The sequence below is a fragment of the Zea mays genome, chromosome 5 (genome assembly GCF_902167145.1).
Source record: "Zea mays cultivar B73 chromosome 5, Zm-B73-REFERENCE-NAM-5.0, whole genome shotgun sequence".
Taxonomy (NCBI): domain Eukaryota; kingdom Viridiplantae; phylum Streptophyta; class Magnoliopsida; order Poales; family Poaceae; genus Zea; species Zea mays.
This window is the reverse complement of record NC_050100.1, coordinates 82,528,562-82,541,970: the sequence shown is the minus strand read 5'-3', so window position 1 is coordinate 82,541,970 and position 13,409 is coordinate 82,528,562. Positions and strand designations below refer to the sequence as shown.

Here is a 13,409-nt window from a genome sequence, read left to right as displayed (position 1 = left end):
AGGCAAGCTAGCACCCCGCTACGTTGGTCCGTATCAGATTCTTGCAAGACGTGGAGAAGTGGCTTATCAGCTCAGTTTGCCAGAGAATTTGTCTGTTGTGCATGATGTCTTTCATGTGTCTCAGTTGAAGAAGTGCTTGCGTGTGCCAGAAGAGCAGTTGCCAGTGGAAGGTCTTGAAGTCCAGGAGGACTTGACCTACGTTGAGAAGCCGGTGCAAATCCTTGAGGTTGCAGACAGAGTCACCCGAAGGAAGACCATCAGAATGTGCAAAGTCAAATGGAATCATCACTCTGAGGAAGAAGCAACCTGGGAGCGTGAAGATGATCTGATGGCTAAATACCCTGAGCTTTTTGCTAGCCGACCCTGAATCTCGAGGGCGAGATTCTTTTAAGGGGGATAGGTTTGTAACGCCCTGAATTTGGGGGTAGAATTTTTTCTTCTTTTCTCTCACCAAATTCGGGCGTTACTCTTTTTTCTCTTTCCCCGTTTGCTCCTTCTTCCCAATTTCAAACCAGTATAGCGGCAGGTGTCCGTGTCATGTATAAACCAAAACCTAAGTGTCATGGGTGTTGCATCATGCCGAAGCGCATTTCTTTGTCTGATGATGAGTGTTCGTCTTGTTCCGTTCCGGATTTCGGTTCGCGATTTAATTCCATTTAGTGGTCCGCGCTCGTCGTGGGTTTTGATCCGCGAAGTGGTTCGGCCCAGCCCAGCTTAGTCCAGCCCAGCTCAGCCGGCCTGGCCCGCCCCGGCCTGCGCACCCCTGGCGCCCAAACCCCCCATGCGCCCCCCTCCCCCCTCTCTCTCTCTCATTTGGATCTCCCGCGCAACAACTTCCCTCTCCCTCTCCCACCTCTCTCTCCCCGTGGTGCCCTAGGGTTTGGAGACGGCGATCACCGGAATTTGGACCCCGAGGTGAGCTCCCCTCCCCTCCCCTTCTCTTCTCTCTCTCCCTCTCCCTCCCCTTCTTCTCCCCACGCGCGCCCCCTTCTTCCCCTGCTCGCGCGCGCCCCCTGCCCGCCCCTGCTCGCCGGCGGCGTGGCGCCCCCCGCCCCTGCCCGGCCGCGGCGGCGTCCCCCGCCCCTCCCCCCCGGCCGCGGCGGCCCTCCCCGCCCCTCCCCTCGCGCGCGCGGCGGCGCCCGCCCCTTCCCCGGCCCGCGGCGGCACTCCCCCTCCCCTCCCCCGACCCCGGTGACCTCGCCCGCCGCTCCCCGGCCCCCGGCGGCGCCCCCCGCCCCTGCCCGGCCGCGGCGGCGTCCCCCGCCCCCGCGGCGGCGCTCCCCGCCCCCTGCCCGCCCGCGCGGCGATCCCGCCCGCCCCTGCTCGCCGGTTCGCGTCCCCGACGCGGCCCCCGGCCCCGGCGCGGCCCCCAGCGCGTCCCCGGCGCGGCCCCGGCCGACTCGGCCGCTCCTGGCCGGTCCAACCGCCCCCTGGGCCAGTTCAACCGCCCCCCCCGTTCGGCCGCCCGTTCCCGTCCCGGCCTCGCCCGACCGTGTCCCCGTTCGCCCGCGCTCGCGGTGATTATTCGTTAGTTAACGTGCTGCGTCGCGCGCTTCGCCGCGCGACGGATTTGTCTAATTTCAGATTCTATCTGTGTGTTGCGTCGTGCGCTTCGTCGCACGACGATCCATTTTTGTTTCAGGTTGTTTAAGGTGTAACGCCGCGTGTGCATTCACGCGACGTTCCACTTTGGACTCAGTTTAGTCGACGTATGCCGTCGTGCGCTTCGTCACGCGACGTTTAACGTCTCCTCATAACTAAGGCGAAGTGCCTCGTTGCGTGCTCGGTCGCGCGACGAGTCGTTAACTTCTTAATTTGTTTTAGAGAGCTTTGTCGCGCGTCTCGCCGCGCGACCACCTTTTTATTTATCTCCACCTGCTGATAATAATTAGACATGAAACATGACTTTACTTTACGCTAAACATAGTGTCTACATTAAATTTCCTTCCATTAAGCGAGTGGTTAATTTATAATCATGTAACGTGATCGTTTCTCGACTGTCTCTTCCTCTTTCTCTCTTAACCGTACTCACGAGCCCGCGTGGAACGTCTGTTTACTTATTGCTTTCTATTGTATGGTGTACTGGTCTTTTGTATTAAAATATGTGGATGTATGTATGTTTGCAATCGCGTAGAGAACGATCCGGTTGAAGAGCCCGAGGAACTCGCAGGAGAAGCCCCTGAGCAGCAGTCGGTTGGTGGAGGCAAGTGTCCTTTGACCTATCTCTGTCCTATTCATTCTTTAATTCACCTCCCGCTTTACACATTTATGCCTAAGGATTGACTAGCTTTTGTGATCCATGTCCTTGTTCACCTACTTGGGTTGGATTATTATTGTTTAGCTTTATGCTATTGCTCAAACTCTAATCAATGAACATGATGAGATTATCTATGATACGCTGTTTTCCCTTCTCTTATTATGATGTTGTACTTGTGGCCTCAAGGGGGCTCGAGCGGTTTCTCGAGTGCCTCTCCGTAAGGACCTGTTCTATGGATGACCGCCCGGGAAAACAGTGCAACCATGAGGGTGGAATGGGGTGCCCTTAGCTGAATAATTAGAGGATCCGGGGTGTAGTTCACTTAGCCGTCGTGCCGTCAATGGGGCTCGGTGTATGCGGCTCGCTCTGCCAAGGTTGATTTGTCCCTTGGGGAGGAGTGCGGTACATTTAGGAAACCTAACGGGTGGCTACAGCCCCGGGGAATCTTTGTAAAGGCTACGTAGTGATGCCCTGCTGGGTCACCTTGGTAGTGATCAATGGAGAGTCATGATCTCCGGGCAGAATGGGAATCACGGCTTGTGGGTAAAGTGCACAACCTCTGCAGAGTGTTTGAAAACTGATATATCAGCCGTGCTCGCGGTTATGAGCGACCAAGGGAGCTCCAGTGATTAGTGAGACTTGATCAGAGATACTTTGGTACAGGTGGTTATGAGATCGATGGTTCTGGTTATGACTATGGTGCTGGTAAGTGGTATTCTTTCCGTTTGGAAAGGGTACATCGGGCTAATAACTTGGGTTAATGCTAAAACTTGGCTTTCTATTAGTAAATAATAATCTGACCAACTAAAAGCAACTGCTTGACTCATCCCCACATAAAGCTAGTCCACTACAGCCAAACAGGATACTTGCTGAGTATGTTGATGTGTACTCACCCTTGCTCTACACACCAAACCCCCCCCCCCCCAGGTTGTCAGCATTGCAACCACTGCTCAGGCAAAGATGAAGCTGTGGAAGGAGACTTCCAGGAGTTCCAAGACTATGACGAGTTCTAGGCGTGGGTTAGCGGCAACCCCCAGTCGGCTGCCTGTGAAGGCCGCGTTTATCTACGTTTCTTTTCCGCACTTTGATTTACTGCAAGAACTATATGGACGTCTCAGACGTATGATGTAATCGACTATTATTCCCTTTTAATACTATTTTGAGCACTGTGTGATGATGTCCATGTTATGTAACTACTGTGTACGTGAATAACTGATCCTGGCACGTACATGGTTCGCATTCGGTTTGCCTTCTAAAACCGGGTGTGACAGTGGGGCTATAAATACCCCCAACCACCACACTTCAAGGCATCCAAGTTTTCAGCCATTGCATTCAATACAAGAGCTCTAGACTTCACTCCAAGACACAAATCAAGAGATCAAATCCTCTCCAAGTCCAATTTCACGCCAAACATTTAGTGGCTAGTGAGAGAGAGATTTTCGTCTGCATTTGAGTTCTTATCGCTTGGATCGCTTTTCTGCTTCCTCTATTCTTGTTCTCAAGCAACTTGTAATCAAGCAAGAGACACCAAGTTGTGGTGGTCCTTGTAAGGGGTCTAAGTGACCCGTTGATTAAGGAGAAAAGCTCACTCGGTCTAGGTGACCGTTTGAGAGAGGGAAAGGGTTGAAAGAGACCTGGTCTTTGTGACCACCTCAACGGGGAGTAGGTTTGCAAGAACCGAACCTCGGTAAAACAAATCACCGTGTCATTCGCTCTATTTCTTTGGTTGATTTGTTTTCGCTCTCTCTTTCAGACTCGGTTATATTTCTAACGCTAACCCGGCTTGTAGTTGTGCTTAAAGTTTGTAAATTTCAGATTTGCTTATTCACCCCCCTTTAGGCGACTTTCATGGGTGCTCCACGGAGGATGGAAGGAGGGCAGAGGATGGAAGGAGTGGCTGCGGGATGCGTGGCTGGGGCGTATGCGGGCGGCTGCGGGGCGGCTGCGTGATGCGGCGCGGCTGCAGGCGGGAGCGGAGGGAGCGCGGGAGGCAGCGCTAGGATCCGCGGTGCGGGGCGGCAGCGTGATGTGGCGCGGCTGCGGGCGCACGGGAGGGAGCGCTGGGATCCGCGGAGGATGGAAGGAGCGGCTGCGGCGCTGGCGCGGATGCGGATGGTTGCGGAGCGGCTGCGGGATGCGTGCGTCTGCGCGCGGCAGAACATGCGCCGAGGGGTCTGTGGACACTTACACTACTAACATAAGTAGTAGTAGAGATTCAATTCTGACCCGAGAGATTTATGTCCTGTTTAGTTCCTTTAGTCCAAGACTAAAGTTTAGTTAGGAGACTAAAATTTAGTCTTCACCCTGTTTGATTCTGGGGACTAAAATTATTAAAAACACATTAAATAAATTATAATAAGACTAAAATATCCCTTAACATTCTACCGTCATTAGTGTAACTGAAATAAAGGAGGTACAAAAGTTAGAATTTATATGATTTAATCTCTTCTAGGCATCCTAATTTTAATCTCACTGTTTAGTAATTTAGAGACTAAATAAGACTTAAATGGAGGGACTAATTAGTCCCTCAAACCAAACGTGACCCTAATCCTCTCTAATTCTATACATCGATACGTAACCAAATAAGCCTAGCATATTTAAACAGACCACAACTAATATCATGTAGCCAAAACCACGACTGAGATGCATGGAATAGTAGTCGATGCTACCGATACTCCACTCAGACATTATTCGGTTGAGATTGAGATGTATTTTTACTTATTATAAATTTAAAATAACTCAATCTTATTTAGGGGTGACAATGAGCTCTAAATTTTATACTAAGATCTAGGGATCATGTTAGAATCAGACCTCTTTTTATTTATTTTTGAACTAAAATTTATTTAAGGTTCTACCAATTTATGAAGAAGCATTTGCATCACAATCTATTACCACCTCTAATCCTATCCAATCCATATGGTTTAGCATCAAAATGAACAACCCTCGTTGTTTTTTCTCAGTACAGTGCAGACGCTTTGTGCCGCGCGCTCGTATGCACGCAAGTATGTGCCGTCTTCGTTGCTTAGGTCACAGATAGGGCTGAGCATTTGGTTTTTTTAAACTTCAGTTCGGTTTTTCGGTTTTAAAAAACTTCGGTTTTCTAGATATTAGAAACCGATTGATTTTCTAGAAAAATAAAAACTCGGTTTCGATTTTTTACTTCGGTTTTTCGGTAAAAACCGAATATCAAATTTATACTCAAGACAACACATACAACAAGTTTACATAATAGATTACACATAATTTTAAAAGTAAAAATTATATAGGTACACATATTTAGAGATACACCATACACCACATATAAATAACTGAATAACAATTTAATTGCTTCACACATTTAGTTCACATAAACGAATAGTCAAATTTTAGAATTGATAAAATTTGGTATTCGATTTTTTTGTTATTTCGGTTCGGTATACGGTGAAAACCAATTACGATACTAAAAACCGAAACCGAATTACCGAAAAACCAAAATTTTGTTTCGATTTAGTATGGTTTAGTTCGGTTTTCGTTTTATGGTAAAAATGTGTCCACCTCTAGTCATGGATGCGCGCGTGCGTAGTAGCCTCTTTATCAGGTTATTTCTATCTAGGTTGTTCACTTTGATTAAAGCCAGCTGTTTGTATTGCTGCTATAGGTGTACATTCGAATCACCCGGTCCAGCCCAAACCTGGAAAGACTCGGCCTGTTTAAATTTCGACCCGACCCGGCCTGTTTGAATTTTGGCCTGTGCCGGGCTGGCCCACGGGCCTAACCCTCGGCCCACAGCCTGACACGTAATTGCTTAAACGTGTCAGGCTCATTTCGAGCGGCCCAAAATTATAAAAGTGTGAAATTCAAGTTTTGGCCCGACATTCATATCAGAGTCCGAAATTCACATCAGTGCCCAAAATTCAAAACATATTTAATAAAACAAATAAAAGATAAGACAAATAAATTTGACCAAAAGCAAACTTAATATTTGTATTCAGTTACCAGAGCTATGCAATGACTATCTCGTTAAAAAACATTTTGTTAGAAGGAAAAGGCGTATATTCAACTTTATATAAAGTTCGTTTGTACAATTCATTATACAATGTTCATAACAAAAGTAAAATTACATCACATACTCTAATTCAAAGCTACAAAAAACATCTAACTAGTATCATCTCTAGCTTTATGTTCTTTATCAAGTACATGAGAGTGTGGAATGAAGTGTGGTTTTAATGAATATATGAGCTTTTTAATGCCTTTATATGGATATGGGTCATTCCGTGTCTGCCTTAAACGGGTCGTGCTCGTGCCTGCCCTTGGCTCGTGACCTTGGCCCAAACCCGGCCCGATATATCGGGTCGTGCTGGCCTGACGCTAAAATATTTTAGGTCGTCCGTGTCTGGGTCGTCCTTTTTTCGTGATTTGGGCCAGCCCATCAGATCTGGCCCAAATATACACCTATAACTACTGCAGCTGTAATCCATAAAGACAAATACTGTAGAAATAGTAGAAATCGGTACAAATTAAAGCGAAGCTAACAGACTGATCATTGCTAAACCAATCCATCCAATCATCAAGTAGCACTCACTAACCCGAGATTAGCCCCGCGGGCAACCGGCAGCTGCAGTGGGTGGCGACAGCATCAAACGGGGTGATGATGGGTCGGCTGCAGCTAAAACGAAAAGATCAGGAAGAAAGCACATCACCTGAAACCCCACGTTCAGGGGGCAACCCACTCACTTTGTCTCTGCATTATTGCATATTCATGCGATGCATTTGCATTAGGTGTCTCTGCCAAATTAAGGGTGCGTTTGGTTGGATGGATCAGGTGAGATGGAACGGGGCCGCCACATTTTTTACACTGTTTGGATAGGGGTCACATAGAGGCGAGGTGAACCCGAGAGGATTTTTCAGTGGCAGCGCTGTCCACCAAAAACGAACGGATGGATCCGCCCCCCGCCCCTCTCGCGGCCGTAAAAAATCGTGTTGCCTCCCATCCTTACCCTATCCCCTCTTATTCTTATCTTGGCGGCGGAGAAAAGTGCGGCGCAGGCGCAGGCGAGCGGCCGTCCAGTCGCGCCGGCAGCAGGGCGCAGGCGAGCGGCCGTCCGTCCAGGCGCAGGCGAGCGGCCGTCCGTCTAGGCGTCCGTCCAAGCGAACTGGTCCAATCGTCCAGGCGAGCGACCGTCCGTCCAGGCGTTGGATTCCAAGAACTGGTACTTTTCTATGCTCCTCTTCATTGTGCTACTAGATCAGGGGAACAGATGCTTGAGGTAGTAGATCGTATTTTCTGGAGTTCGGCCGTCCGTCGCATTTTCTGGAGTTCGGCGGCTCGGCGGCTCCCTTCGCATTTTCTGCTGCCCACTCTCGCTTTCACGTGCACCCCTGCTACAACTACACTACAAGCTAGTTATGCTGAGGTAGTAGATCGTAACAAAACTTCTTTTCTAACGATTAAGAACAAAGTAAAAAAAGGCAACAAAGCAAGTAGTAGTTCGATGCCCACAGTCCCTGGCTAGCTAGCTGCAGGCGACAGACCAGATGTGGGACTCCCAGCGGCCGGTCGACTTCCTTCTGTAGTAATTCTTGAGGGAATTCCAGCCGCCACATTTCCAACAGCTTCCTCCGTGATTTAATTCTTTTACATTTCAATCACACATCCCCTCGTTGTTAATTAGTTATACTACCATTTAATTGTTATGTGTTAATTGTTAATTCTTTTACAGATCTACTGGTTAATTTTTTTCCTATCAAATTGGAGAATCAATTCTCGATGTTAATCATTCAAGTCTCTTACTAAAAACTGGAGCATAGCCTAGTAGCTTGGTACATTGAACTTCAATCTTGCTTATGTGTTGTAGATGGACAAGGCGACCAAGCTTTTGATTTATGGTGCTTCAGCACACTTGTTGTTGTCCATGATGGCCATGGTTATTGAGTCTAGAAAAAGAAAAAGAGATAGTAGAAGAGTCGGTATTACTTATGGGCCAATGGAGGAAAGGGATAGGATGAGACTTGATTATCTTAACACTAAAATATGGATGAGTGATACAACATGTGTGAACATGCTTAGACTTAGTAGGTCTAGTTTCTTTCGCTTTTGTAAGGGCTTTAGAGACCGGGGTTTACTTGAAGATACAATACACATGTGTGTTGAGGAACAAGTGGCCATGTTTTTGAACACAGTGGGACACAACCTTAGGAATAGGTTGGTGGGAACAAATTATGGTAGATCTGGTGAGACTGTTAGTCGCTACTTCAACAAAGTGCTTCGTGCTATTGGAGAGCTACGAGCTGAACTTATTAGGCCACCATCATTAGAGACTCCATCCAAAATAGCAGGAAATCCAAGATGGGATCCCTACTTTAAGGTGTGATATTCAGCTATTCAATATTCTCCTTCAAAAATTTTCACTATTTAAACCCATAAGACCCTTAATTGTATTTTGTCTTGTATTGGATAAACATAGGATTGCATTGGAGCTATTGATGGCACACATATAAGAGCTTTGGTTTCCATAGATATGGAACCTTCATTTCGTGGTAGAAAGTCTTATGCCTCTCAAAATGTAATGGCGGCTGTTGATTTTGATCTTCGATTCACATATGTCTTGGCTGGTTGGGAGGGTTCAGCACATGATGCTTTAGTACTAAGAGATGCTTTAGAGCGAGAGAATGGCCTTCGTGTACCACAAGGTAAATATAGGAGGTTCTAAAGTTGTACTTATCAATAATATTTGTTGTTTTGTGGAATTGTGACCAACTTGTATATAATATATTAGGAAAATTCTATCTAGTGGACGCGGGATATGGAGCCAAACCTGGATTTTTGCCCCCTTTTCGTGCTGTCCGGTGTCACTTGAATGAATGGGGAAATAATCCGGTACAAAATGAGAAGGAGTTGTTCAACCTTAGGCACTCGTCTCTTCGTGTCACCGTAGAGCGTGCATTTGGTTCACTGAAGAGAAGATTTAAAATACTTGATGATGCCACACCATTCTTTCCATTTTCTACTCAAGTAGATATTGTTGTAGCCTGCTGCATTATTCACAATTGGGTCATACAAGATGGAGGTGATGAGCTGATCATTGAAGAATCTAATTGGCCAATTCATAATCATGCTACAACATCAAGTGGCCAAGCTAGTGAACATGCATTCATGGTTAATTTGAGGCAGGAAATAGCAAATCAGATGTGGGAAGATCGCAAAACCACTATGCTTCCTAATTTGTTATTGTTTTTCTTGCTGTAATTTTTATTTATGGACATTAATATATGGACTTAATTAATGTATTCATATATTGTGTGAGATTACTTCTTGCTATATGCACATGACTTATTTAATGTATTCATGGACATCAATCATTTATGTCAAAGTTCTTCATGGGATGTATATGTCTGGACATAACCATATTGCAGAAAATGGAGAGTGAAGGAGCTGGTGAGCACTTTGTAGAACAAGCTGATGGTAGTAGCCATGTTGTGTGGACTTCTGCAATGTCCGCTTACATGCTCAGTAACCTAGCAAGCCTTGTGGCTGAAGGGATCAGGACATCAACAGGCTTCAAGAAAGTTCACCTTAACATGTGTGCTAAGGCTCTAAATGACTATTTCAAGATGAAGCTCACTGGAGAACAAGTGAAGAACCATTTGAGGACATGGAAGAGAAGATATGCGAAGATAAACAGACTTAGGAAGTTAAGTGCTGCTTCTTGGAACGAAGATAACTACATGATCACTCTTGATCATGAACATTATGCAAACTATGTGCAGGTATCATTATTTTTACATGTATTGTTACTATATTTCAGCATATTACTTTTACATGTACTATTAATATATTTCAGCATATTACTTTTACATGTACCATTATTTTGTTCACCGCATGAATTGACCAGCACGCAATGAAGACATAGCTGTGGTAACTGCAAATTTCACATCGTCAGGTTTTTATCCTTTTCTTTTTTGCATAGCTCATCACTCAAAATTTGAAAGCAACGTCTATTATAGTATTTTGCATTATTTAAGGTCGTCTAATATATGTTTATTTTTTTTATTCCTCCCATCTCGGTCTGTTGGGACAAATAAAACATAATTGTGGTATTTTCTTCCTAGCACTAGAGAGGGACCAAATGAAAACATATTCTGTTTGGATTTCAAATGAAAACGTGAAAAAAGAGCAGCTATATTATTAGTTGGGGTGATTATGGTTTTTGTGGTGGCCAAGAAATGAATGTAAGATAAACAAATCATGGAATCTCTTGTTAGGTGAATGATGCTTTGTCTTTGTTTTTTTAAATCAGACATGGTCTATTCACCAAAAGCAACTGATAGTGTTGGTCGTTTTGCCCTTACCAAGCAGTTACTTTTACATGCAGGATCACAAATCTGATGCTGAGTTTTTAAACAAGCCTTTGGAGAACTATAAGGAAATTGTCGGGGACCATAATTAGGGGTACCCTCAAGACTCCTAATTCTCAGCTGGTAACCCCCATCAGCATAAAGCTGCTAAGGCCTGATGGGTGCGATTAAGTCAGGGATCAGTCCGTTCGAGCGACTCGATCACGCCTCGCCCGAGCCTGGCCTCGGACAAGGGCAGCCGACCCCGGAGGATTTCCGTCTCGCCCGAGGCCCCCCTTCCGACAGCGAACATATCTCCGGCTCGCCCGAGGCCCTGCCTTCGCTAAGAAGCAACCCTGACTAAATCGCCGCACCGACCGACCAAGTCGCAGGAGCATTTAATGCAAAGGTAGCCTGACACCTTTATCCTGACGCGCGCCCTCCGGCAGAGCCGAAGTGACCGCCGTCACTTCGCCGCTCCACTGACCGGCCTGACAGAAGGACAGCGCCGCCTGCGCCACTCCGACTGTAGTGTCACCTGACAGAGTGAGACTGACGGGCAGTCAGGCCCTGCCAAAGGCATCATAGGAAGCTCCGCTCCGCCCGACCTAGGGCTCAGACTCGGGCTAAGCCCCGGAAGACGGCGAACTCCGCTCCGCCCGACCCAGGGCTCGGACTCGGGCTAAGCCCCAGAAGACGGCGAACTCCGCTCTGCCCGACCCAGGGCTCGAACTCGGGCTAAGCCCCGGAAGACGGCGAACTCCGCTCCGCCCGACCCAGGGCTCGGACTCGGGCTAAGTCCCGGAAGACGGCGAAGTCCGCTCCGCCCGACCCAGGGCTCGGACTCGGGCTAAGTCCCGGAAGACGGCGAACTCTGCTCCGCCCGACCCAGGGCTTGGACTCGGGCTAAGTCCCGGAAGACGGCGAACTCCACTCCGCCCGACCCAGGGCTCGGACTCGGGCAAAGTCCCGGAAGACGGCGAACTCCGCTCCGCTCGACCAGGGGCTCGGACTCGGGCTCAGCCCCAGAAGACGACGAACTCCGCTTCGCCCGACCCCAGGGCTCGGACTCCGCCCTGGCCTCTGCCGACGACCTCCGCCTCGCCCGACCTAGGGGCTCGGACTCGGCCTCGGCCACGGAAGACAGACTCGACCTCGGCTTCGGAGGAGCCTCCACATCGCCCAACCTAGGGCGCAGGCTAGCCACGTCAACAGGAGGCGCCATCATCACCCTACCCCGAGCTGACTTGGGCCGCAGGGAACAAGACCGGTGTCTCATCTGGCTAGCTCCGCCAGATAAGCAATGATGGCGCCCCGCATACTCCGTGACGACGGCGGCTCTCAGCCCCCTTACGGAAGCAAGAGGACGTCAGCAAGGACCCAACCGCTCCGACAGTTGTCCCTCCGCCAGGCTCCGTCGCTCCTCCGACGGCCACGACATCACACCATCTGGGTGCCAAAATCTCTCCGGCTGCCACATCGGCATGTACTTAGGGCGCTAGCTCTCCCCCGCTAGACACGTAGCACTCTGCTACACCCCCATTGTACACCTGGATCCTCTCCTTACGCCTATAAAAGGAAGGACCAGGGCCCTCTTAGGGAGGGTTGGTCGCGCGGGGACGAGGACGAGACAGACGCTCTCTTGGGGCCACTCGCTTCCCTCTCCCGCGTGGACGCTTGTAACCCCCTACTGCAAGCGCACCCGACCTGGGCGCGGGACGAACACGAAGGCCGCGGGATTCCCACCTCTCTCACGCCGGTCTCCGGCCGCCTCGCTTCTCCCCCCTTCACGCTCGCCCTCGCGCTCGACCCATCTGAGCTGGGGCACGCGGCGACACTCACTCGTCGGCCCAAGGGACCCCCCGGTCTCGGAACGCCGACAGAAATGTTCACTGTCTTTGGAAACAATATGGCTACAGGAAAGTATGCAAAAGGATCAAGTGAAGCTCTAGGTACTGAAGATAGAAACAGTATGGCTGAAACAGAGATTGATGAGGGAGATGTTAATGCTGTTCCTAGTCCTATAGATGATATTGGGGCTTCATCCTCAGCTCCTAGACCTAGGAAGAAGGCAAATGTTACTATTAATGAAGAGGCAGGGCTGATTGGAGCATTCAAAGATGGTGCTGAAAGGCTTGCAATGGCTATTGAGAAGGCTGGTTCAGATGACCTACCATCTGACTTGCTTCAAACATTGCAAAGTATTCCAGGTTTTGATGACACACACAAGGCCTTTTACTTTGCATATCTAGTGAAAAATCCTGGATTAGCAAGGCAGTTCCCTACTCTCCCATTGACATATCAGATAAGTTTGCTTGCTCGGTTCGTTAGTGAGACCTTTCCTTAGATTATGAGGACCGGGAATTAGGACTATGCTGGAGGTTAAGTGGAAATTAGAACTATGTTGTTCTTTTGTTATGTAAACCATGACCAATACTTTGTTTTCAAGTACTGGGATTGAAATAATGGCTTTGCTATGTCGAAATACTCGGTTTGTTATGAAATACTGGGTTTGTTATGACCAACATGGATGCTCGGTTTGTTTGTTTTGAAATACTGGGTTTGAGATTCATTTTAATGGTGTATGCTCAGTTTGTTTGTTTTGAAGTACTGTTTGAAATATTGTTTTGAAATGCTTTTTTATAATGGTGTATGCTCAATTTTTTGTATTACTATATTGTAATATTGCGTTCAACTGACCACTGTTTATAGAACAAACAACATTTGTGAAGCTGAAACTGGGTTCGAGTGACAACCACCATCCAAACAAAAACTGGGTTGGCTCCATCCAAGTTCATCTCTTCTACCAAACAAAAAAAAGTGGTGACTATTAGGGATG

General features: G+C 47.9%; 1 protein-coding gene across 4 annotated transcripts; it reads left to right on the top strand.

The window, feature by feature from the left end:
* Nucleotides 1–7,236: 7,236 nt before the first annotated feature.
* LOC100283371 (uncharacterized) lies at nucleotides 7,237–13,124 on the top strand. 4 transcript variants are annotated; one of them, XM_035968053.1, is made up of 5 exons: nucleotides 7,957–8,601; nucleotides 8,701–8,926; nucleotides 9,013–9,868; nucleotides 10,609–10,662; nucleotides 12,456–13,124. In XM_035968053.1, exons 3-5 carry the CDS (start codon nucleotides 9,599–9,601, stop codon nucleotides 12,915–12,917), a joined length of 786 nt encoding a protein of 261 aa, XP_035823946.1. In that variant the 5' UTR covers nucleotides 7,957–8,601; nucleotides 8,701–8,926; nucleotides 9,013–9,598; the 3' UTR covers nucleotides 12,918–13,124.
* Nucleotides 13,125–13,409: the final 285 nt, after the last annotated feature.